At 34.2% G+C, this 27,476-nt stretch overlaps 1 protein-coding gene across 1 annotated transcript in view; it reads left to right on the top strand.

Annotated features, from left to right (window-relative positions):
- The window catches only part of MS3_00004516 (uncharacterized protein), a 67,051-nt gene extending 39,787 nt beyond the window's left edge, over window positions 1-27,264 (top strand). The window contains exons 12-22 of the mRNA XM_051212443.1: window positions 1,187-1,591; window positions 5,187-5,412; window positions 6,060-6,463; window positions 9,250-9,433; window positions 12,826-12,902; window positions 18,358-18,464; window positions 19,932-20,502; window positions 21,202-21,415; window positions 22,636-22,749; window positions 24,708-24,870; window positions 26,919-27,264. Coding sequence (XP_051072628.1) covers window positions 1,187-1,591; window positions 5,187-5,412; window positions 6,060-6,463; window positions 9,250-9,433; window positions 12,826-12,902; window positions 18,358-18,464; window positions 19,932-20,502; window positions 21,202-21,415; window positions 22,636-22,749; window positions 24,708-24,870; window positions 26,919-27,219 — 2,766 coding nt within the window. The 3' untranslated portion in view covers window positions 27,220-27,264. The remainder of the gene's footprint in view (window positions 1-1,186; window positions 1,592-5,186; window positions 5,413-6,059; window positions 6,464-9,249; window positions 9,434-12,825; window positions 12,903-18,357; window positions 18,465-19,931; window positions 20,503-21,201; window positions 21,416-22,635; window positions 22,750-24,707; window positions 24,871-26,918) is intronic.
- Window positions 27,265-27,476: the final 212 nt, after the last annotated feature.

Genomic DNA, 27,476 nt, shown 5'->3' with positions numbered 1-27,476 from the left:
GGGAGATAGTAATTAATAGACTGAACATAGATTAAGAACCGTAAATCGTTTAATAATAAATTATAGGTCAAAATGAAGCTTATAATAAGGGAAATATAAATATACATAATGTAATTATTGAATAGTTATACAATAAGAACATTTATAGAATATTAGTCCATTAATAGTCCTCAGAAGTTACCCGTAATTTAATCTTCACTCGGATATAACATGTCCTTTAGCCCTCAAACTATTACGTGACAAGATCGCCAATCAGAACACCAACCTATAACGACCTTGACCCTGTACCAAACCACTGACTTGTTAAACAGCTCGAGCAGCCTAGAATTAACTCTGAGTCCTTGCTGGTCCTTCTCGTATAGCCCTGCCTGTTTCAGTCCAGAACACAATCTCAGCTCCCTCTGTATGAACCGTATACTTCAGACATGCCTGGCTTATACATAAGCAGATCAGACCATATTACACCATAAAATGAAAACTAACAATTATACAAAATCAAGCCATATTGGCTATAAATATGGGAGACTGTAACTAGTAGATTATATATATATATATAGCTTACTGTCCTATAAGTCTTCCGATAATGGAGGATAACATAGAGGTTTTCAATTTCATTCTAGATATAGTTACTGGCTTCAGCGTAGCCATCTTGACCTTAGCTAATAAAAATGAGTAATATATTTCGTTAGCAAACCTTCGTAGCGAAAATACGCTGCGATACTGTACACCAACTCAGAAGTGTCAGCGAAGTAATGCGTCTAAACAGATGATTATATAAACGATTCTGGCATAAGACATAATGATACTCGCAATAAGTTTAAACTTTATAATTTTATACTAACAATCACACCTCTTGAGGCGCTCTATAGATAAGCACTTTGTAAGATCGCTCTAGCCAATGAGATCATTTCAGTTACAAACCCAACTGAGTTAAAGATGAAGATCATTCATGACAAAATAATCTTTCGAGTTGGGTGCATGTTAAACTCATGCAATCTAAAGTATAAATTAATAGTTCAGGCATCCCACTGTATTTTTCAAGTTCTCGTCGCCTACGCAAAAATCTCTACCTAATCAGTCATTGAGTAACATTAACGTTTTCAGTTATCAATCCGCTTCCCTTTATTTTCCTAATTCCCCATTTCACTTTTTTCGATTATTATTATTATTATTATTATTATTGCAGTCGCATTTACAATCTTCCATAATGTTATGTATCATGGAATCCAGCCTGGATGAAGAACGTAATCCAACAGTACTGGCAGCTAGTATACGTTCTCTATCATGTCTAATTAGTTCAATGTCGGATTCTTATAAATTGCCACAAATTATACGTCGACTTAATTCATTTCTTATACAAACTGCAAATATATTCAATGATCCGCAACAGTTGAAACTGTTTTATTTATCAAATAAGAATTCATCATCATCGGGAACAACAACGACAACGGTGCAATCATTATCTAATCTCATATATAATACTACTATGAATTATTTCTTATCATCTATAGCTCAATGGTGTTTAGAATTAGACTCGATTCAACAAGTTCTACTTGATCCATGGTTAATTCATTTCGATAATTATATTTTAGTAAGTCTATATTGTCTCTGCTTTTTGAAAAAAATCATAATAAATATTTAGATTATGGCTAGAGCAGTATTTTATCTATCACAACCAATTAGAATGTAATTATGGCACGAAAAGCTAATCCAACGTCAATCCTGAATACAAATGGGGCTTTTAAGAATCCTAATAAGTGTGTTTACTGTTTATTTTACAACAGCATCAGGGTCAAGTTTGTTTGACGTCCTGGTGACACGTACAATAGGACTGATCCGTAGAAGTATGATCTCAACTGTCACAACTGACTCTCATTTACCTGATCAATACGTTAATCATGATTCACAGTACACCATTTACAAACCATTGACAGTCACACACAGACCACTATTGCTCTCGATCATACTAATCATAATCGATTGTCACCAACATTTTATTGAATCACATTGTTGACTAAACAACTAGCCAACTAACTCGTACACACTGATCATATGATCTTTCAGTTTTCCCACTACCATACACCCTATACTACTGATACGATGCAGAATTTCTACTACTACCTGACTGGTTCCATGCTCATCTGCATCTAGTCCGGTTTAATTAATACTAGTTAGTACAATTAATTCTACCACACAATAATGTATATTATCACTCAGTTGTATCAAAGTCCTAAAATAAAACAACATCATGGTATTTCCAGATTCTTATTTTCTGTACCAACAGTAACACAAGTTGAGTGGTATTGTAATTAAATTACGTAAAAATAGATCAACTAAACTCAACAGTGTACACGTTTTTAGCCAGATCAAAACGTCAGTTCGTAAAATTATGGACTATTGCTTTGAACCATGTGGATAAATGTAGACTACCTGGTTAGGGTCCGCGCAATAAACAGAATCAGTGATTAGTGATGTTAAATAATGTAGTTTAGAATCGGTCATAATGGCTACAGACATTTCAATTCTTTGTTTGACTCTAATCATTGAGTTTCAACATTTCTTCATAAATCTCTTTTCAAAAATGAAGAATATTCGAGCGAACAATTGTTTTCAATAACTTCATCATCAGGCTCTACAGTTCTAAGTCCATAATTATTGTGATATTTTACTAAGGCCAAATAAGGCATGTATTAATCAAATGGACAATGGTATATGTTAAAAATGACCAACATGAGCATCTGTTATGACATAAATACTTCGAAATATTGTTATTTGTAAATTAGAAAGGTCCGAATGATTTGGAGTAGTGTCAAGTTACAATCAGTATGATAGTAATATAACAAAATGAAAATGGAAAAAATCATGTGCATAAAATGCGTAGTAGGAGAATTTCATCTTGTTAATCGAGGTAATAATAATATCGTTTTGTGAATATAATATGTAATAAGATGGGCGTGTTATCAAGACAATTACGATAGAAAGGATTCATGTGAATTTGGAAAGATGAATATGAAGATTCAGAAACATGTAACCAAAAAATGGGGAAGGGGGGTAAGAGGTTTTCAATATCCTATGCTCCGGTTGTAGGCCAAAGTAAATATAGAGGCTGGATATATCCATTCTGGATACACATGTTTGGTTTTCTGGAGTTGATCCAGATGGCTTCGGCTATATAGAGTAACCGTAATCTAGCTTCTTGAGGTAAATTCTTTGGAACTTGATATAAAACAGAGAAAACTCCCTCTATTTGAATATGAGGTTAACTATCTACCAATTGAGAAAGAATGGTACCATAAATCGTTTTAGTAATTCCTTTTCCCAACCATGCTGGTACATGTTCACGAACACACAAGAATAAAGCCCTCTGAGTACGGCCTATGTAACTAGCTCCACATGAGCAGTTGAATCGGTATACACACATGGAGGAGCCCATCCTTGATTTGTTGTGTGAGTACTAGTTTAGTTGAGAAAATTGTGTGTAACTTTGCGGCATGAAAAATCCTTTCAACAGATTTTTTGAGTTGACGTGTTAAAATTCCACTCGCTGTCTCCTAAGTCCAGTTTCAGTTACAGGGTTGCTTTACTGACCGAGAGCCACAATTTCTTTTTTTTAATACCTTCTAATAGAAATCTTCTGACGAAACTATCTGGATGGCTGTTATTTCGTAATGTCTTCTTTAGTGTATTTATTTCTCTATCTACACTATCTTCAGAACATAATAGTTTGATCCTGTGACTGAGACGTTTTACCAAATTTATTTTGTATTGAAGAGGTGCAAAGCTATGGAAGTGGGTATATTAACCCGTCCATGTATTCTTTCTAAATGTATTTCTTTTTATGATGCGTCTATCCTTCTAGAAAGTAGAACACCAAGGAATGCTATACTATTGTCTTTCAATAGCTGGGTGGACGTTATTGAAATAGTTCAACAGCTCTTCTTTATCGATATTCTCGTCACATACGATTAGTTTGTCATCTATATATCAACAGTAATAATCTAGCTTATTTAGGATGTCTTTCAACAGTCCATTTTCTAGTTGGGCCAGAGAAATATTACCAAGGATCGGGCCTAGGGGTGATCCCACTGCTATTCCATCTATTTGACTGTAAAATTCATTGTTAAACATAAAGTAGATATTCATAGTACATTTCAACAGAAGCTCCTTCATTTTATTTATTGAGATCGGTATCTCTATTTTCTATTCTAGCAATTATTCACACATCTAATCGATATTTTCATTCAATGGGATGTTAGTGAACAAAGATTCTGTCTAGTGATAACATGGTTCCACTATTTATATTCATATTTTTTATTGTATCCACAAATTCAAATACGTCTTTGACTCTATGCTTAACCGATTCTCGGTGTAACAGTTCTAATAATTCCATCCAAAATTTTTGATTCATAATCCTATTCGTGAAATATTGACTCTACCGTGGATTGGAACTAAATAAATGTTAGTTTTTTTTCTAACTTAAGTTTACTCTGTTTAGAGTGTGGTATGCCAAGTGAAACTAAGCTATGATCAGTTACCAAAGGCAGATGTATCCAGCTACACTAAATATAAGAGACTTTCGCATACGTAAAATTCATACCACTTTAATTCCATATGTTGACTATTCTATGTTATGTGTTTATAAGCATTCGTTTGTGCCTTTGTTTCTGCTTCTTGGTCATTGGGCAAATGATTAGTCGTATGTTTCACGTGACCAAATATCCTGATCCACGACTGCAATTTCTTATGTAGCCTAGTGTTTCCGGCTCATCCAGTTACATGCTCGATCAGCACCATTGACATTGAGCCAACGAAGCTAAGTCTGTTATCCGTAAACTTCTCTCTATCCCTTGCCTTAAGTCCTTAACTCGACAGCCAGCTCCTACCGTATTCATATTGTAAATAGACGTGGTTTGGATATAGACATCCCGAACAGCACTACACCATAAAGTGAAAAATAAAAATTGTACATAATTGAGAAATAAGTGACTGTGAATAGACCAAACTGTAATTAATAGACTGGTAACACATTAGGAATATTAAGTCGTATGACAGTATATATATACACACAGTAATCTAGCTACTCATTACAGCAAACTTTTAATTAGTAAGTTCTAAAAAACCCTTCCCAGTTCTTTCAACATTTGTCCCGTTAAGAACGATTTCCTCCCTCTCTTCTCTTGTTGTAGGCACGTCAAAATACTAAAGATGAGGTCGCACCTGATATGGTATTGCTTTATTTAAATACTCTATATTATTTAGCACCATTTCTTCATGCTTGGTTATTATTATCATTAATAAAAAAATCAAGTCCTGATGAAAGTTTATGGTTGTCTATGCGAAATCTACTTCATGCTTATCGTAATTCAACTTCAGAATTTGAACATCTTTTGAGAAAGAATTTCACATTTAAAGGTAAGAGTAATAAACTCATATATGTTAACTAATCATTTCAGTTAATTCTTTTTCTTTTGCTCATTAAGTAATTTATGATAGTCATAGATAACATGGAACCTGGTTTACTCGAACTCTCACCCTTCGGTTGTATCTTAGCAAAATACTAATTTTGGCGCTGAAAATTATATGCTCATCAATTTAGTGCCAGCTATTGACTGTATTTAGTATCACGGACGAATGATGAACTATAAGTCGTTGAATAATCTAGTATATTGTCATGGACTTAATCACGTTAGCGTATAACGGAATAAAACAAGTCGAATACAAGAGTGATTTTGGCCACATAGATTTCATACAGCCATTAATATTAACAGACAATTAAGGATGCAAAGTGGAACAGGCAAAACACTATTCAAAATATTACTCATTATAAGCGCTAATGTCACTCAAAATAGACAGCGGACAGTGCGATCAAGGAAGCATGTATAAGATAATAAGTATACAGATACACACATAAGATGTATAAGTATAGAATGACAAGGAAACGAATATATCACAACCCTTTACTGATAGATTACTGTTTTTTACTATTTGTTATTTATCTATTTGTTTTTTCGATCTACAAACGCTGTTGTTTTTTATTCTTCACATTATGGATCACACAGAGCCTGACCTAGTCAAATCTTCTCCCACTAATACTGCCACCACCATTACCAACACCAACACCACATTGGATTTCATTGATACTTCAATAATTCTTGGACAAGATAGCTTTGAAATATTATCAGAAATGATGAAATATATATGTAAGTCAGACTTGTCAATGTCAACCATACCATCAACATTATCATCAAATCAAACTGGTGATTTGGAACATTCATTTCACGCTAGTCATATATGTCAAATCGATAAATGGATAGCAAAACAATGGTTTGATAAACATTTAATCTGTAAATTAATTGACTTGCTGGAACAATTACCTTATTGTAATAATGGTGATGTTTGTTTAAAAATGAAATCATTTCTTGACTTGGATTATGCTAATGGTTGTTTTGATGATGTAATTAAAGTGAGTGTAATTAATCTACACCATGTATATTTTATCAATTTTGTGATGTGAAGAGATGAGTTTTGTGTATCCTCAATTAATCGAAACACGAATGACCTCTATTGAATTACGGGGGAGAGGGAACTATCTTACTCCATTGACACACTTTAAATGCCTATTTATCTTGAACGTTGACTTATCACTCTCGGTTTCCACCAATTAGTTTTCTATTCTATCTTTTAAAATCAGTTTCAGTTTGAAAAGGACAGGATGCTAGATGGCATGTGTTAGTCCTGGCAATGATGGTCTCTCAGTTGATCCAACTTTCTTTTGAAAGCTTCGACAGATGGAGCTTTAATCACGTGTTGAGGTAATGAATTCCACTCGTTGATGACTCGATGGGAAAGTCGATAGTCAACTGACAAGTAATTTGTTCTGGGTTTGTGAACTTTTTTGGAGTGTCCTCGTAAATTCTCTGTTTTGGAAGACAAGAAAAATGAGGACATATCAGGTGCAAATTTATCACTAAACCATTTTAAAACTGTAATAAAGTCGCCTCTAGTTCTTCGATATGACAAGGGGAATAGGTTTAGCTTGGCCAATCGAGCATCATACGGGAGCTTCGCTATTCCGGGAATCAGCTTAGCTGTTGTTCTCTGAACCTTTTCCAAGAATTCACTGTCTCTTTTTAAGCAGGGGCTAGCCGATTGTATGCAGTACACAAGTTTAAGACGTACGGACACTGTATATAAAGTCAAAAACGTTTTAGCATCGACATGACTAAAGGCCCTACATATTGATCATAAGGTTTTAAAACCTTTGGCAGCTATTGCACGGCAGTGTGCAGTAGTCTTTAGGTCCTGACTAACGATAACTACTAAGTCATTATGTGTCGGGACGACAGGTAGCTCACTGTTATTCATCGTGTGTGTATCTATACCTTGATGACCGGTATGCATCACAATACACTTGGAAGTATTAATCGGCAACTGCCAAGTTTGATACCATTCAGATGATTTCTCCAGGTCATTTTGAAGTTCTAAGCTATCACCTTCACTTCTTATCGCTCTCCATATCTTGATATCGTCAGCATACAGCAAGACCGATGATGATAGGAGACGAGGAAGGTCATTTACATACAAGAGGAATAACAATGGCTCCAAAACTGTACCCTGGGGCACTCCACTAAGCACAGTTTCCCAGCTAGATAACTTTGAGTTCACCCGTACTCTTTGTTGGCGCCTAACTAGGAAGTCTTTTATCCAAATTAATAGATTGCCTACAACCTTGACATTTCTTAACTTATATAATAGCCGGTTGTGAGGAACTTTTTCAAAAGCTCTGCTGAAGTCAATGTAGGCTTCGTCTATTGGTAACTTTTGGTCTTTAAGAGCGCACCAGCTTTCACGAGCCACTAATAAGTTAGTGAAACAGGACTAAGCTTTTCTAAAACCATGCTGCTTTTCCGAAAGGATCCGGTTTTCATCGAGATACTTAAACAGCTTCCGAATAATCTTTTCTAAAATTTTAACAACCACGCTAGTTAGGTTAACGGGTCGATAGTTCTCAGGTTTATGTTTAGTACCCGTTTTGAAGACAGGACTTACTGTGGCGTTCTTCTAGTCGTTTGGTAATCGATCCTGGGTTACGGATATATTAAAACATACGTAAGGGGTTCATAACGAAGTTAACTCGTTCCTTTAGTAACCTAGGACGCAGTTCATCGGGTCCTGTGGATTTGCCTATGTCAAGCTTATTTAGCAGACCAAAGACATCGAGTTTTTTAATGGACACATTGTCGTGTGTGTGTGTGTGTGGGAGGATTTGTATGAACCGACGTGAAGGGTTTTTCTACGGTATATACATTGCTAAAGTAGTTTGAGATTACTTGAGCTTTACCAAAGTCGTCCTCCACTAATGAAGCAGCATTGTTTCCCCATAGTGTTGAAATATTTCCTCTACTTTTAGTCCTTTGGTTTATATACGAATACAAGCGTTTAGGGCATTCGATAGCTTCCTTAGCAAGTCTTTCCTCGTACAACTGTCTAAACTTTCTGAGGGTCGAGGCACGAATATTTCGAACTTCCCGATACTGAATTTTGTGTCATCAGTACCCAGTAACTTAAATCTCTCCCACGTTCATCTCTTACGGAGAAGGGTATGAACATTTTTACTGAGACACTGTGGGGATTTTCTCGACCCCCTTAGTGTAGTCCAAGGGATGTGGGTGCAGTAACTTTTATGTATAAATTTCAAAACGCCGCATCCCAAGCTGTTTCAATTGTGGTCTGGCACTATTGTCCAATCTACTGACGATGTTGAATGTATAATATCTTGCATATCGACGATTTGGGCAGCCAGGTTGTTTTTCCTGCTAGACAGAGGAAACTTTCTTTCCTGAATTTTCATTTAGGACAGACCTCTTTGAAGTTGGTCTTTCCTCCTTTGATCGATGCGAGTCAGCTGTTACCAAGCTTATTTGAGGTGGCTTCACGTCAATTTGTGTGTCGACAGAGCAAGTACTGTCCTATGTGTCAGAACGAGATGATTATCCAATACTCCTTGATTTCCAATGATTTTGCAGCTAATCTCAGTTTATGACAAAATCCCCCTTTGAAAATATTTGTATAACGATTTATTGTGTTTATAAGAAAACACTTTTGCTGACACTGGAAGTATGTCTCTCCTCCTGATTATTTCCAAGTGTATGCAACAATCCTTATTGAATTTCATTGTTTCATTGCTCTTATTATATTTTCTCATCATATAACTCATTTGATTGATTTATTCTTATCATTTTTCTTTAGCATCAATTTGATGAATATTTCGCTTATCCGTGCACAGAAACATTACAATCGAATAATTTTAAAGTAGCTTTTTCAGTATGTCGATTTCTTTTTTCAATTGGTAATGCATTGAAATCAGATGGTGTGTCAAAACTAATTGCACCACACTTTAAAGTCAAACTAATGAAACAGACAGAACATGGAAGTAAGTTTAATGTTATGAAATTAGATTTTAATTAATAGTTAGAATTTTAAACTCTACCGATAATTCCGTTTTATTTGTACTACACGAATCAGTCTACTCATAAGTAGTGCATTTTTCACAATAAAAATAATTCAACGGGTGCGGAACTCATTTTTCTGAATGTACATCCTCAACTAACTTAAAATCAAACAGATATTGAACATATGATTCTAGATGGTGAGGGAAGTCGTGTTCATCATATCAAGTTTTAAGTTCTGTGCTCTAATCATGTTTTCTGTTTATGTAAAGTAACTCTGTTCATGTATTCATTATCGCCGAACTACATAGACAAAATAGGTGTCAAAAGTATGTAGTTCCAAGTTATTCGATGTTGTTCAGCCGGATTTCAGAAATCTGTTTAATGTTGAATAATTCTGCCACCATACTGAAGGTTTTTTAGCTTGCCTCTTATGGTCATCTGAAGACTTTGTTGGAGTTATCATCAAATTTACGATTGGGGGTAGTAATTAATTTCATGTATCTCAGGTCCTTAGTAGTGCAGATATAATGTTATCAATCAAATTGCAATGTGGTCGTTAGTCTAAATGCAAGGTTGAGGTGAAGGCAGTCGACTACCTGCTATCATCACAACGGATTATACATTGCTCTGATTAAGGATATTTACTACCAAATTTTATGTACAATTTCGCGATATTTTGATTTATCTATTTACTACAGTTTTCTTAATGATTCACTTGTCACTTTAAAAACAATATCCACAAGTTTAAGGATACGTATACCATAGTTGTTTCAAATAAAATCGTATTTTTTATGCTATTGAGTAGTAAGCCAACCTGGATCGATACAGTTGTATAAGTTTCTATCTTGTTGATTCTAATAGTTTGGTTGATCGATCACTGAATTACATATTCATTAGTAAAGTCGCGAAACATCTTTTTCATAATAAGTAACTTTCGAAAAATTAATGGGTCGTATTTTTTTTCATTTTCCGTGTTAAATATGAGTATTAGCATTTATATTTTTAAGTGAAACTCACTTAAAATAACCAGTTAGATTATTCTGTATATATATATATAGGCTATGGTTGGAGAACTCTAGATGGAACCAAACTTTCTAGTGTTCAACCAGTCGTTCATAAGCAAAGTAGAACCTTAATATGCATGTTCAGCGGTAAGTAATAGTGAGGTTAGACGCAGGGTATTAGGGAATGATAGTAAATCAGTTGATGAGGTTGTGAATCTTCATCGACTGAGGTAGTTGGGTCACTTGTTACGTATGCCTGAACACCGTTTACGACGACGCACAATGCTGACTAGTGCTGGAGACGGATGGAAGAAAGTTAGGGGCGGTCAAACCAAAACGTGGCATCAGTGCTTAAAGTCACTAACTTCTAGTCTGAGCCATGTTGGTAGATGCAGACTGCTTGGTTGGTGTCCGCGTGACTATCGTAACCAATGGTTGGAGACTCTTGGTGACATGGCTCAGAATCGATCACAATGGTGTAGATGTATACACTCTCTGCCTTCCCTTAAACTGTGAAATGAAAATCACTTCATATCTTTCTTTCTATGAACTAATTCTTTCTTCTTGTATTATGCCCTTATGTGCAATCTTTCTTTTATATATTAACACCATTTAATTAACTACTTCTATGAATCCGGTGTTCATCTTGTTGTGCTAACGAGGTGTGGCAACTTGGACTGATGTATATATGTGCCTGGTTCTACGTTGTAGCTGACTGACTAACTGACTGTATTACAGAGTTGATGTTCACTCTAGGACTCGAACGAAGTACATTATCTCGTCAGCTGTTTGTTTGAGGTCAAGTGAATGACCACACTAGGATCTTGTATGCGTGTTTTGGAGACACAGCATACATCAATGGTACGAGATTCTAGGGTTTTAGCCAACGAAGCCTGCTGACCGATTTGACATAGGGTGCGTACGTTGAAGGCTCCAACGTGTAGTTTCGAGAGAGGTTTCAATAGACCTGGGACAGTGTTTCGCACACTAGAATCGTCGGACATGGTGACACTTGAGGAGGGAGTCAAAAGAGGAAGTTTGAAGTTGATAGTCGAGTAATAAGGAATGATATGAATTGAAGAGAGAGATTGATTATGAATATAGTGATCTTTAGTGTTGTTATAGGTATGAGGGTGATTACCACTCCTCCGTAGCCCACACCGTGGAAGGGTTCTTCAAGGGGTACCTGAAAAGGGCATTTGACTAGAGGTGGTCTTAGTGACCTGAGAGCGTGATCGCAGTGCCCAAGTGTTATGTTTCGTTATTGCTTGAATGCTATTATTGATGCGTCTTACTCGAACGGAACGAAGGATCAATGATTCAGCGACTCGATAGCTATTCTGGTTCGTTGTCCCCAACTCTGCTAACTTGATCAAGAAGTCTGGGTAAGGTGTAGAAAGTGTATTCTACAGACAAACAGTAGATAACAAGTCAAATCAAACACACAAATCAAGCGTATTTATACAATTATTTACAATCGATATTGTCATAGAAAATTTTTAAACATTAATCAACGAGTTCATTAATTGACCTATTTGCGCATTTAATCGATAGTTCATCAATTGACCCTAATAAAAATATCTAACATTTAATCGATAAGATGATCGATAAGATAAGATTTAAAAATATGAGTCTGGGGATCTATCGTCCTCAACTACTTGAGGTCGGTCACACACGACCTTTTTGTGAGTAATTTTCGTGTTAGCTCCGAACTTGTTGAGACCTTACTGTCGGAGACGAAAATCCATGAGATAAGGCGAGGTATGTATTTTTGGGGGTGACAATTTCTAACCCGACCCTTTTTTGTGGGAAGGCAGCATCGCTGTCATGCTGGTTGTCTGAAGGAAACACCTTACTGCTGTCACACCTCTGTACAGTCAGCAGTACGACTTCGCCTTCGGACCTTGGGTTTGTTGCTTTTAGTCTTACCGCTCTTCAACCGACCTGTCTGACATGGTAGGACCTTGAGGAACAGTTGTTCCAGCCAATTTAGCTCGGTTGCTTCATCACGATAGGCAAGCCCGACCACCACGTCAACGTAGCAACATCGGACTCTGTAATACAAGCACATTCAATTGACGAAATCCGCGATCTGGATTCAACTGCTAGCCTAACTCTATCTATTCTACATACATTTCATTTTCATGTGTTTTTATATCGATTATCATGTATTTGCAAAAAGTTAACTAATGGCATTTTAAAATATTTCGACGTTCATCATTTAAAAGGACTTCATCATTAATCGAGCTAGCTAATGAAACTTCAATTTATTGTTAACATTGAGTCTGTTTGAATCAACTTTTCAAGGAGAGGAAATACTATGTCTAAATTTTTCTCCTTCATGATTATTTATTATTATTATATTCCAGATTATGAATATGATCACAGTTCTATGCAAACTGGACTTTTAGCTGGTTATTGCTGTTTGCTTTCTTCTACAAAATCTGTACGTGAAGTGAAAACTTTAATATGAATAATTTTATTTTAATTTAATGCAGTGTTACTTACTTCCTTACTCCCGTTACCCCTCATGGAGTAGCATAGGCTGCCCACCATCATTCTCCATCGAACTCTGTCCTGAACAATCCTTTCCAGTCCGTATTCATTCTCCCATGTCTGCTTCCGATGCCCGACGAAATGTGTTCTTCGGCCTTCCTCTTTCCCGTTTCCCTTCACGATTCCAAGTTAGCACTTGCCTCGTGATGCAGTTTGATGATTTCAGCAACCTATGTCCCATCCACTTCCAACATCCTTTCCTAATTCCCTCCTCATCTAGAACCTAGTTTATTCTTCCCCATAGTAGGTTGTTGCTGATGGTATCCGGTTAACAGATATTGAATATCGTGTGTAGAAAACTGTTTATAAAAACTTGTACCAGTTTGATTATGGTTGTGGTATTTTTCCAAGTTTCAGCCCCGTGCAGCAGAACTGCTTTGACGTTCATGTTGAAGATTCTGACTTTGATGTTGGTTGACAGTTGTTTTGAGTTCCATATGTTTTCTCAGGAGTTGTAAACAGTTAATACAATTTACACTAAAATAGGAGATTTGTAATCGAAACGAAATGAAGATCTAAATTGTTTACTGACCTCATAATATTGATTATATAAAATCATATCGTATTCATGTATTAATCCTTAAAATACCTTTATAGTATATAGAAAAATTAGAGGTAATGTCTTGTCACATGAAAATTGAAATCCTATTGTGATGTGTGCCACTCGTACGGACGTATATAAGTGGTATGTGTCAAGAATTAAAAGTAGAATTCTTATAGACAGAAAAGGAAAAATAAGAGAGAAAGTAAAATATAAAACAATCGAAATGATAACAGGAATTATTATTATTAATGGCTTTATAAAGTTGTCGGGGACAATTAAGGGAAGATGTGCAAATAACATATTATACAAATTCAGTTGTGTGATTTTGCATAATACAATAAATTGACGTGATATTGTTTGCTTCAATTTTCGGATTGATGTTAAGGTCTGCAATTGATCAGTCCCTTGTTTGCATATGTGCATCCTGTGCGGATTGCCTCAATATTGCCTTAAGTCATAAGCATTATAAGCATAGATGGATATTGGCTAGCAATGGAACCCAGGACGTACATTTCGTCCCATTTGGGATGCAGGTGCATCCAACTGACGAGTCTCAAATAGGACAAAACGCGCGTCTTGGATTCAACTGCTAGCCAATATCCATCTATGCTTATAATACAATAAATTAGTTTATCCTACCTTCATCTTCGTTCATTACAATGAGAAACTCGATTTGTCTGTTAACTTGAGATTTCAATAGTCCAAAGTTGTCGAATACGCTTACATCCCTGAATCAATAATTCACTAGTTTATCATATCAAAATTTTGGAAATTTTAATCATTTGATCAATTACTTGTGCAGTGGTGATCTAAAAACCATTAAGGTAATATTCAAGTCAAATAAATAGTGTTAAACAGTGTGTACACATTGATCTGTAAAATTAATTAATTGATCAGCGAATGGATGATACTTGTTTTGTGACCTGAATTTAATCTAATATCCAAACTGACCTATTTTTTCATATAAGAATGGTTTCATCATTTCAGTAGCCATTAAACAATATTTTAATTTGAAACTACTCAATCTGTTTGAATCACGTCACGGCTTTTTATACCTTTAATTATTGAAATTTTTTGGTTCATATTGATATTGATATGTAATAAACTGACTTCTAGCTTTACATGTATCTTTGACTAACATCAATCAACAGTACACGCCAACAAGATAATCATATCGATATTTTTTTCCTTCGTTTACAATTAAAATCCATATTCGTTGCCCAAGCTAGTAATGGCTACCTGGATTCAGAAGCTTAGTGTATAACCCACTGACGTTCGTAACGAAAAGTACTGGGTTCTATTGTTAATGCGAACGTCAACTCTACTAAACATCCGTTACTGGCTCCATAAACTGGTCGGACGAGAATAATGTGAATATGTCCTATTGGACTTTGTTTTCTTTCTGTTGACAAATCCCGTTAATAACAGCGTAGATATAAAAAAAAGTCGAACATACAAAGTATTTGAAGAACGTATATAGTTTAGACATTCGGTAATACGGGAGAAAAACCAGAAATAAATCGAAATACATGTGAACTAGAGTGGTGGAAATAGCCAACTCAATTTTATTCAATATGATTCAACATTTGTGATCAGATAGAAAAAGCTAGCTAACGACAAGTTATCAATGGAATAAATAATAAACAAACATACTCTCATATGAAAACTTTGAAAAATTCCCATATTGTGATTTAGAACAACAACATATATAAACGAACAGTATTGTTTTCAATTAGATCCTCATCAGACTTTACTCTAATATACAGTAATATTTATATACACATATGAAATTATTAAACCAATCAAGGTAGTTTATGAGTCAATGATAACAATGGAATAGATTAAATAAATAAGCATAATAAGTGAAAAGTGTTATGTCCCGACAAGAATAATGAATGGTAACTTTTGGGATCTACTGATGGACAAATACTAAACGTATATTTCTATTGTGTAATTATTAAGTAACTAAACTATGCATATTCATATTCCTCTTATTATAAGCTTTATTTTTACCCATAAACTATTATTATACGTTTTGCCATTATTGAGTTATACCCAGTATATTAATTACTACCTCCTGCATTCACAGCCACATCTGGCTAATTCTTGTGCAAATGTTGTTTCATATTTTATTGGAACGTTGTGGTCTGTTTGATTGGTATATAAACTCAGTATGTTTGAAATATAATGATTCATATCTCAGGGGCTCGGATTGGCTTTCTGAACTTAACTGGCTGGGCTAGGCGGAAAACAGGACCAATCAGGACTCTAGGCTGCTCGAACGTGCTTTACGCGCCCTTGGTCCGATCGATAAGTCACTGCCCTCTAATCGGCGGTCACAAATTATAACAAAAAGTATGTATAATTCGCCTTTCCATAAAACTGCAAAGTGGCTAGTTCGAATCCTAGCTCACTTACATAAACTAGTCAACAGAAGCGTGAAAGACGTTTTTGATTTTATTTCCAATGTTGAACATATGAACTTAAACGGAAAACGGATTATATCTCTAGATGTTGCTTCCTTGTTCACATATGTATCATTAACCGAAACTATTGACTTTGTGTGCCAAGAACTACTTAAAAAACAGTTCAGCATTGGAATTCCCAAGGTTAGTCTCAAGGAACTACTTCTGAAATGTACAATTAATGTCCATGTCGTCTTTAATAACACATTATAGACACATTGATGGTATAGCGATAGGTTCACCTCTAGGTCCTATCCTTGATTTTTTTTTCTTGCGAAACTAGAAAACGGACCTCTCAAAGAGGTTATCGACAAGCTTGACTTTTATTGTCGTTACGTTAATGATACTTTCATTATTGTCGATCAGAACATTGGAAAAGAAGAACTCTTAGAACTATTTAACAACAAACATCCAGCAATTAAATTTACGTGTGAAGAGGAACTAGATAATTAACTACGTCTCCTTGACGTTTTGTTAACCAGAAAAGAAAACGGTTCTATCAGTAGAAGTGTGTAGGTGGAAAGTTCTTCATCAAGTCAGTACACACATTTAAGCTTTATACCCCTTCATTATAAGAGAAACCTAGTGAAATATCTTGCAAATAGAGCTAAAAAAATATGCTCTGCCGACACAATTGACAACGAATTAGAGCTCAATCATAATATGTTGATTGAAATGGGATATTCACAAGGTTTCCTAAAGAAACACTTGTGTGTAACAAACAAGAAAATAGAGACATCAACGGCTAGTAAGAAACTTCTCTCCCTGAAGCTGCAATTCAATGAAGATGCAGCTGGTGATGTACTACGTGATAGACTGACTAGAGCGTTGAAGAGAATGTTTAATGCAACCAACCTCTATCTACCTTACTCGACCCGATCTATGGTGATTCCTCAACTAAAGGATAAGTTGCCTCATTCTGTCACATTTATGTGTGTCTACGAATTCAGCTGCTCCTGTGGACAAAGCTGCATTGAGTGCACAAACAGACAACTAAGTCAACGAGTTAGTGAACACTTCACATAGTGGTTACGAAAGGGTATCGTTAAAACAATACGCAGCTCTGTGCCATCACACTTGGCCGATAGTGATCATGTAGTAGATAGAAATAGGTCATTGAAAGTGACTTGTCGTACTCTCGTCTCTTACACATAGCGGAAGCTATATAAATTAGAGCCAACAATCCAAATCTTTGTGATCATAAGAATTTTGTAACACCCTTATCCATCCCTTGGCCTTTATAAATGATTCTATTTATTATTATTTTCCATACTCTTCGTTTCTTTTTCTTCACCCCCTCCTACCATTTTTTCCTCAAATATACGTTTCACGATTCAATTATCTGGACACTTCTAATTATATAATCTTATACTTTTTATGAATGTTATTTCAGTGTCTATATATTTCTAATCATTGACCTATTTCCCATTATGTAACAGATTCAAACCTTTGTTATTCTTATCACAACTAGTACATCTATCATCACACTATCAATCTATACTTTTCACTTATTATGTTTATTTATTTAATTTATTCCATTGTTATCATTGACTCATAAACTACCTTGATTGGTTTAATAATTTCATATGTGCATATAAATATTACTGTATATTAGAGTAAAGTCTGATGAGGATCTAATTGAAAACAATACTGTTCATTTATATATGTTGTTGTTCTAAATAATATAAAAACAGTTAACAAGTAAACCAATTAACAATGTCAAATACATATTTTTAATTGAGATCATGGACCGATTGGTGTCAGACCACCATTGAAAACCTGGAAGCACTGGCAAGCCATTTCGTCCTATTGTGGGACTCCTCAGCAGTGCGCATCCACAATCCCTCTCGCAGGATTCAAACCCAGGGCCTTCAGTCTCGCGCGCAAACGCTTAACCTACTGGACCACTGAGCCGACATCAGGTGGTGTTATTGTCTGACCTCAACCAATCCACGAAATTGCGCGACCACCTTCCATTGTACTGAGGTAGATACCTGTCTCTACTCGACACGGTTTAGTTCCACTGGTCACGGCTTTTCACTAGAACTACGAGAATTTCCTCACGAAGCTAGTCACTATTGTGTGTTCACAATAACTCAATAAGAGATTAGATTATTTTGTTTATTAAAAATGTTAGGATAAATCACGTAGGCACCTAATAACAGAAAATCTGCTATAACTAAGATACAACTACCTCCGACTGGTGAGTTTCGAATAAGATGAAATGTGCGTCTATTTTTTAGCTTCTAGCTATTATTCAACTTTGATACAGTCATATCGTTCAGTTTATAAACAGCTTTTAATAAATAAGAGTAAATTTTCTTATTACATTTTAGAAATCAGAAATAGGTCAAGTAAGAATGCTGTTGACAAGTGCTATATTTTTACATGCACGTGAGGGTTTCCCACTTCATTGTATTAATTTAACGGCTTGGTGTCTTTGGTAAGTTTTCTTATTCCGTGTCAATAGTGCTTTATTTTTTCCTCAAAATTATCAGTTACATCTTAGATTCTATGGTAGTGTTCTGATTGTATGTGTTTATGTATGCCCTAACTATCGCCCACTTTGACAGGCAATGTTAATTAGTGTACAAGAGTAAGTCGAAAAAAAGTCGTCCAAACTAAAATATAGCGTCAGTTAATCAAGTTATTGATTATTAGTCTGAGCTTTGTTGGTGCATGCCAACTACTTAGCTAAGATTGAGCGTTTGCTGAATAGCCCCGATCACTTGTTGGAGGTATCGCGTGACGTTACTCAGAAGTGGTCACAGTGAACCAGATGCACTAACTCTTTCTAATCCTAGATCTTGACTTTTACCTTTCAATTCTGTCTCTTTAAAATACTTTTTCAGTGATTAGTCTTCTTCATTATCATGGATACCACAGTAAATTTAAATCCGTTACCGTTTATCTTGTTAATTTCTTCTCATCATGCCACAATATCATAAAAACTCAGGCTACCGCATATTTTTACCGGTTTGTACGTTAATTACAACTAAGTCACTGACTGTTGCTAAGACAATATACTGATTGTTGTCTGATCGTTAGAAAGTAATGAGTTTCTCAACAGCTAACTTAAATCTCATTCCACTCTCCTCAGTTTAAGCGACGACACTAGCCCATATATACACACATAGCGGTCCAAATCTACACTGAATACCATTATTAATAATAATGATAATGTTACTACTTTTTATTTTCTTTCTACTAACACTGGACTGTATGTATCGAACAATTTATAGCCTATACATAATTCTCATCCATTCTAAATGTACCAACAGGACGCTAGAAAGATTAGCGAATCTCCTTGTGTTGTTGTCCATAATTCAAACTTGAAAACAAATCAATATGCTTATATAAAGCACTGTAAATACTAAGTCTATATATACATTTAGAGCACAAAACTTATTCATAAGTTAGTGATTAATTTAATGAAATTGATAAATGGTGAGATACGGGGACAGTTAGTGAGTTGAAAACTGACAATTAGGACAGTATGAAAAATACCATAAATCAGTTGTTAAAAATATGTAAACTGAAACTGAAAATGGCTTTCAAAATTCCTCATTTTTAATTATTCGCCCAATCTTAACAGGTGATATGTTTATAGGTTGTATTCGTCACAAATTGATTTCAGTTAGGTTACCATTGAAAACCAGTGATGACTGGATAGCTGTTTCACTTTAGTATTGCACCTAACAATGATTATTCATAATCTTTCCGGGAATCGAATATCAGAGCATTCAGGTCTTGCAACAAATGTTTAATCATTAAAACCACACTGGATCAGTCAGCGTTCAATGGTTTACATTTCTGATTTCAACCAGTTCACAATATAACTTAATGATAACACATTTGATTAATAAAAATTTTTTTCTGTTCTCATTTTCACTTTTTACTCAATTTGTAGTTTAACTACGAATTTAGATATTGCTGTACAAGAAATTTTACTTCCAGCAATACGGCCATGTTTAAGTTGCGCTGATAGTTCAGTTCGTCGAGCAGTAGCTAATCTACTTCATGGATTAATTGAAATTCTACGATTTATCAGTGGATCGTATAGTAATAATGATATCTCACATACGAGTACAACAATGTCAACATTCACAACACATAATGACATTTGCAAATCAAATTTATTAGGATTAATATGGCCATTTATTAGTCAAGTGACTAGAGATGATTTAACTGGTCAACGTAAACGTATTACACCGGATCAAGCTGATTGGAGTGTGTTATGTTGTTCACTTGGTCCATTGTACAGTTTCATCATGTTAATATGTGTACCATTTCTAAATTCGACTTTGTCTTCTTCCTCTGCTACTATTGTTGCTGGTGGTGGTGATCCTTCTGGAGGCTCTAAAATAGAAAATATTCCTTCTTCTTCTTCTTCTACAACAACAATGGATACAACTTCAGCTTCAACAACAGATACATTAACAAACAACACATTTAATGAATATGCTAATTATCGTATTATGGTAAGGAGTTTACATGTAATTTGTTATTTGTATGTATTACATAACTAATAACGTTGAGCATCTCTTTTTCCACAATACTGAATAGAAACTATATTGATTATGTACAACTGATTCATTTACTTCGGTTTTTTTAAACAACTCTGAAAAAACGATAATTAGAGTCGGTTATATCGAACATTTCATTTAGGCATGTTTAACAATCCAACACCCGGAATCATTAATATACTGTAACATACTGAATAACAGTTGACTATCGCTACTAATACAAATTATACTTTTTTAAAACGTAAATCAGCAATCTTTTTAAAGTTCTTGTTTTGATATGAGAAGAATAAAGTATAATTTTCTAAGGATACAAGACAGCTCGGAGAACATAACAATAGCGACGGATACAAAAAACAAACTCACCATGCCGATATCAGATGATCAGTTTAATCGAATTCTGTAACCTATGCAGGCTCACAGCTAGGCACTCAAATTCGATTGATTAAAGCCTTGACTCAACATCTCACTACCCAGTATTCTAATTCACATTCAATGTCACATACTCTTTTTGATTCAGTTGCCAACGTTATCCCAAATCACTCACTACTATCAAGTAAGTATTCCCTAGACATTAAACTTTGCTCTTTCAAAATAAGAATAAGAATTAAGAGCGAACAATATATATTTCAACATTTATCTTTATCTTTTCAAAAGGCATTTGATTTACTTAGTTTACAATATGATTTGGTTGTTGGTCGAACGAATTCCAATGAGCAACTTAATTCTAATGTACAAAATACAGGCATAGATTATACAATGGATCGATTGATAATTTCACAACGTCGATTTTGGAATACATTAGTTAATAATCTTCTAGATTTAACTAATCGTCTTCTTCCGATATGTGGTGAAAATTTTCAACAAAATAGTAAGTTACATAATGATAACAATACTCGCTTTAGTCAATACCATATGTGATTTGATTACAATAATGTTCTCAGAAAAAAATATATATACAGCAATGTCATAAAATCCCCATCTTTTAAGAATTCAACTTGTGAAATTCAGAAAATAATGTAGAGAAAGTTTTTAAACAGTGACTAGCTAACACTCATATAGATCCGTAAATCTTTTCGACAAGTCTTGCTCTGATATCTCTTTTCATCTCCGAATTTGTTTGATGTATGAATGCTATGTTAATCGGCCCTCATTTTTTAAAGAGAAAAAAGCAAAGAGAAAAATGTACCAGCCATTTTGACGGTTCTTCTTGAATTTCTCTGTAGCTAAATTCACAACAGCGTTCGTAATCACTTTTTTAAGGCGCGTAGTTATATATGGTTATCATACTTATTGAGTCAAATAAAACAAACAATGAATGTTTGTTTGAAAAACTGATCCCCCAAAAGTGTGAGCAAGCCATCGATATACGTTAGAATGAAAAATATAAAAACAGTTCATAAATATTGTTAAATTGGAAGTTACTCTTATGTCATATGTTGCCATCATCATATCGGGAACTGAGTGAAAAAAAGAAGTGACAGGCACCTGTTTTGTTCCTATTTCGAGCCAAAGTTCATGTGCAATAAAAACTTTAAAAAGTTGTACTCTTGGTTATCGTTACAAGAAAGAACTAACACTTATTCATAAAACTATATAATCTGAGGTCTTCTTAGAGATTATAACTTTTAAAAATTCCTTTTTTAGTAAATAGGTCAGTGTTTAATCACCGATTTGTGATTCATTAGATCATTATTTTTAACTCCAAACGACTCGTGATAGTATTTCCCAATCATCTAATGCCATCTGTAATATATTATTTACTCGCAATATGGATCGCAGCTTCTCATGTTTGTTAAGCAAATTACTTGAAGTAAAATTAGGGGACTTATCTCGTGTTTTGCATAACTAATATTAAGTTGTTCGGTGATCAGAGGTAGTTTGCAGGAAAACCTAGATCAGCAAACTATACCTGAAATCCCGATGAAACTTTGTCTCCCCACAGGATTTAGACACATACCATCCAACTTCAGTGCTTTAGACATTACCACTGAACTATTCGGGTCGCAAATGACCATAGTCATATTTAAACTGGGGGTTTTTTTTAATGTGTAATATGCATGCTGTTATTTTTATTATATCTGTTTTTAGATATATTACCATGGCTTTTTAATTTAGCTGAAATGAATAATTCTTTGCCAAGTTTAGAAATACGTGTTGAATTAGCTAATCATTTGTTCACAGTTCTTTCGACAGCTGCATATTGTATCCTTTTTGTATTGTTATCAATTAGACAATTATTAACAATATATTAATCTGATTAATTTTCTTTCGTTGAATATGAGAATTTTCTCTAGTAGCTGTTTCCTCATCTTATTTAAATAAGGTATACATTTATTTTAAATATTTCATAGTAGTGAATAGGCCAAACCAAAACATGGCACAAATCCATGAAGTCACTGACAAGTGGACTAAGCCATGTTGGTAGGTGTCGACTACCTGTTTGGGATCCGCGAGATGATAGCAACCGATGGTTAGAGACCTCGAATGGCATGGCTCAAAATGGTTTGCAATGGCACAGGTACATCCACTCTTTGTGTTCTCCCAAATTCTAATCTTCTGAATTCTTCATGTCCCTTTACTTGCTCTTTTTCCAAATTTATTTCACTGGATTATACTCCTTGAATAACATCTTCAAACCCTAATTTTTCTGATTACAGCTTATAATTTTACTACATATAGCACTACGGGATTTGAATCGACCACTGCATCTCTGTGCTAATGTGGTGTGGCAACTCGAACTGATGTACGTACGTACAAAGTTCTACGTTGTTACTGACTGACTGATAGTAGTGAATAAGTTTCATCATGTACTATTTTCCATGTTTTTTTAAAAAAATATCGCAAGATTGAACATTTGAAACATGGCAATTTCAAACCCTTTTCGTCAGTGAATGTGAAAAACTGTACAAGAACACACTATACATCACTAAATTGAATGTCAACTATTTGAAAACAAATAAATATCCAGTAAGCATCAAATATCATGCTTCTCATCTTAGAACCTCGTCCATATATCACCATATTTAAGTTAATAAATAGTTAACTCTGTCATTAAAGTAAATTTATAATCTATCATAATATTTGTTGAAGATTAAAAACTATCTATCTTGGATCGTGGATGCGCACTGCTAAGGAGTTCCACAATAGGACGAAATGACTGTCCAATGCTTTCAGGTTTTCCATGGTGGTCTAGCTTCAATTGACTCATGATCTCAACTATTTAAATGTACAATTCTTTGAAAACAGAATCATCATCTTAAAAATCTGCACTAGAATATTAAAACATCATGTAATTAATATTGTTCACAGAAAGAACTGAAAAACTCAACAGATAAAAGACAATCCTACTTACATCATTTAAAATATAAATTGCATCAGGTTAAGGAAATGTCTACATATTCACCTCTACTTCCCTAAATTAACAGTTTTACAACAATATTTATATCATACTAATGCTTATGTAGACAACTGTAAATGAAAATTTTGCTGACAAGTTATATTAAATCGAGATATATTAGTATTGCCTAATAGCCTAATATTCAGATGTAGTTTATCACTTAATATAAAGAGTTAAATGCAATGAAATGGTCAGAAAGATTACTGTAGTAAAACTTGGACCTATGCATATATTTGCCTTGTCCTACGTTGTAGCTGACTGACTAAGTCAGTGGAAATATATAATGACTCATATGAGTAGTAAATACTCTCGAATGAATCAATGACAATCATTTTTACTACTATTAGATTATATCACTCTACCGATACCCTATATATATATATATATATATATATATATATATATATATATATATATATATATATATATATATATATATATATATCAGATATCCAATTCATGACCAATAATAGAGAACCAGAGTATATAGTCTAGATAATACTCTATTCAACACAATTACAAAGTAGTCTACACTCAATGAGTCCATGAAAGAAAATCACAAATTAAATGGCCAGTAATCTATATCTGTCAGTTCACGTTCAATAGTAGCTGACCACAACTTACTTTCACTAGCCATACATGAAATATGATCACAGTTCATTTCGTATTTTTAATAATTTGTTTAATCTTTTTTGAGTTATAACCTTAATCCAATTAAATTATCTTGCAACATTATAAACACAATTGATTAACTTGAATTAAGCTGTACAAAATGAAAAAAGTTTACTTCAGTGGTTAGTTCCAGGTTTAGATCGTGTACGTTTAGATTTAATTGAAAGTGGAGATAATCGTCGTGTTCGTGAAGTAGAACAATTCTTATCGGATTTATACTCGAATCTTCGATTAAATGATCAAGGACGTTCTTCGTAAGTTATTCCTACCAAATATTATTTATTTGTCTTCAATCAATTGTAGATTACCTCCTCCTAACAAGTACTAATTGGATGGTTAAGACATGGATTACCCATGATCAACCACCACCTACTTTGATGCGTGATACTTGCTGATGCAGAAATTAGTTGGAAGCTAGAGATAGGCAAACTAATACATGTCATCAATCTATGACAGTTATTGACTGTTAGATTGAGGCGTCCAGTTGATTTTAGACTACCTGGTTAGAGTTTGAGATATTATTTTAGCCACTGATTGGAAACGTTAGATGACAATGCTTAAAATCGGTCACATTGTTGTAGATACATTCACTCTTTTTTATCTTTTAAGTACTTGGGGCCCTTATAGAGTTACTGCCAGTCTCAGGTACGTATAAAAGAAGAGGGTGAGGCATCCCATAGAAAAAAATCTTGCTAAAAAAATTCTAACCAGAACATTGCCGAGTTTCGAAATTATCTTACATTTTCTTATTCCACGAAATTATCCTTCCTAAATAATATTGTCTATACCTAATCTTTCGTACGTCCACTGATACTGTTACTATTGCTACTATGACATTTATCTTGATCACTTCATCTCAGTGTTGATGTGGTGGAATAACTTGAAGTGATGCACAAATGTTCTGATTTCTGCGTTGCTTATAACTTACAGTCTGATTTACATGAAACCAATGCTCGTCTTAAGGATTCTTTTCAACTGCCTAACATCGAGTAATAAACTACACATGTTACAGCAAGAGTAAGCTGACAATTATAATGAGACTACTTTGCATACATTATGTAGAAAAGTGTTCATTTCTGTACGAAACATGGATAATGAAAGTTATCTTTTTTAGAAATCAATTAACTTTTGCTATTGGCTACTGATTAGAATCGATAATTCATGTTTCTGCTTTTATCAAACATGTTTTCTAGACATGTTTACCTCTTGATCAATAGATATTTCCATTGATATTGGATCTAAATGAACAGTATTAATTATGAGAGTTATATTGTTTAATTATATCCACTAATATATTCACTGTATATGTTAGGACTTCTCAGGTATCATCGTAATACATGCGCACTGGTTTCTACATTAATGTTATCACTTTGATCAGTGTATAAGTTATTAAATGATAAGTTTTTGATTAATTTGCAATTATAACACATGCTCAAATTGAAAAAAAAATCTCACTGATCTCCCATGTAAACCCTCATTTGAGTATTTTAGTAGTCAAAAATGAAGATAATTCGCTTATTTTCTTAAAATAAAACATTGAATTCTAACCCATATAAATTATCTTGTCAGTTTTAAAAGGATAAATTTATATTCCATCCACATAAGATCTTTAACCTTGCATTAAATATGATTGTTTTTTCTTAGTCATATTCAGAGAACTATGACACATGGCATTTTCGTATTCGATATACTCTAAAAATCATTTCTGACCGAAATGAGAATTAGCAATTTAGTGGCTTAGAAAATTACATCACGAATTGATTTTAGTATAGACAACCATTCGAAACTTGGGAGCATGAAATAAGTGCTTCGTTTAATTATGGAACACCGTAGCAGTACACATCAACGACTCCATCAGGGATCGAACCTAGGACCATGTGGCCTCTCAGCAAGCGCTGAATCAGCATCCAGTGGTTTACTTGTTTGATTCCATCGAGTGTATGATATCACGCAATAATCTTTCATTGTCATCGATGGGTAACTGCCTCACTCAATGTGGCTGAACTCGGCTGATCACGGTTAAACTCTTGCTGCGAGGCCTGAAGGTCGTATGTGTGGAGTGTTAGTAACGTAAAACAGCTTCTTGGTTTTTCATTGGCTGTCTAATTAAGGTCATTCCTTGATGTAAACTATGAAAATCAATAATCACCAAAAACGCTCTATAATAGTAGTTCTTTCTTTTTCATCAGAAACTTCAGTCAACGTAAAAGTAGAATGGAATAATGTGCCATTTTTAATTTATACCATACGTAACCTTGTTTTTACAGTACGCATCTTCTTAAATCCTTTTTTTCCTTTTCAGCAATTCGAATTCATCTGCCGGTATACGTACTAGTGTATCCAACCGTTGGACTAAACTAACTTCATTCAATAATTCCAATAATAATAATACTGTGAGTAGTACTAGTCACAGTACTGACAGTCATAGTACTACTACGAACACTAATACTACCAATACTTTTAATACTTCTAACAATGGAATAAGTGTTCCTCCAGCATTCAACACTACTTTAGATACTAGTCATAACTCACCACCAGAAATTGAAATGAAAAAATCTCAATCTCGAACAAAAAATTTACGTTTCAATTTTCGTCGACATTAGTAATATTAATCATAATAATAATGATCTTTTTATCACAATCTACACATGATACACAGTTTGTTTTTCCTTCTTTTATTTCCTTTCAATTAATGGGGTAACATTCCAAGATTCTGTAATTTATGTGATTATCAGAGGAATAAAACATACATCATTTTTGAACCTACTTTTATGTTTTGGAACAATGTTATTTTCTTATGATCTGTACTCATTACCATTATTTATTATTATTATTGTTATTATGTATTTTTATTTATATT

The sequence above is a fragment of the Schistosoma haematobium genome, chromosome ZW (assembly GCF_000699445.3).
Source record: "Schistosoma haematobium chromosome ZW, whole genome shotgun sequence".
NCBI classification, from domain to species: Eukaryota; Metazoa; Platyhelminthes; class Trematoda; order Strigeidida; family Schistosomatidae; genus Schistosoma; species Schistosoma haematobium.
This window is presented reverse-complemented; position numbering and strand designations above follow the sequence as displayed.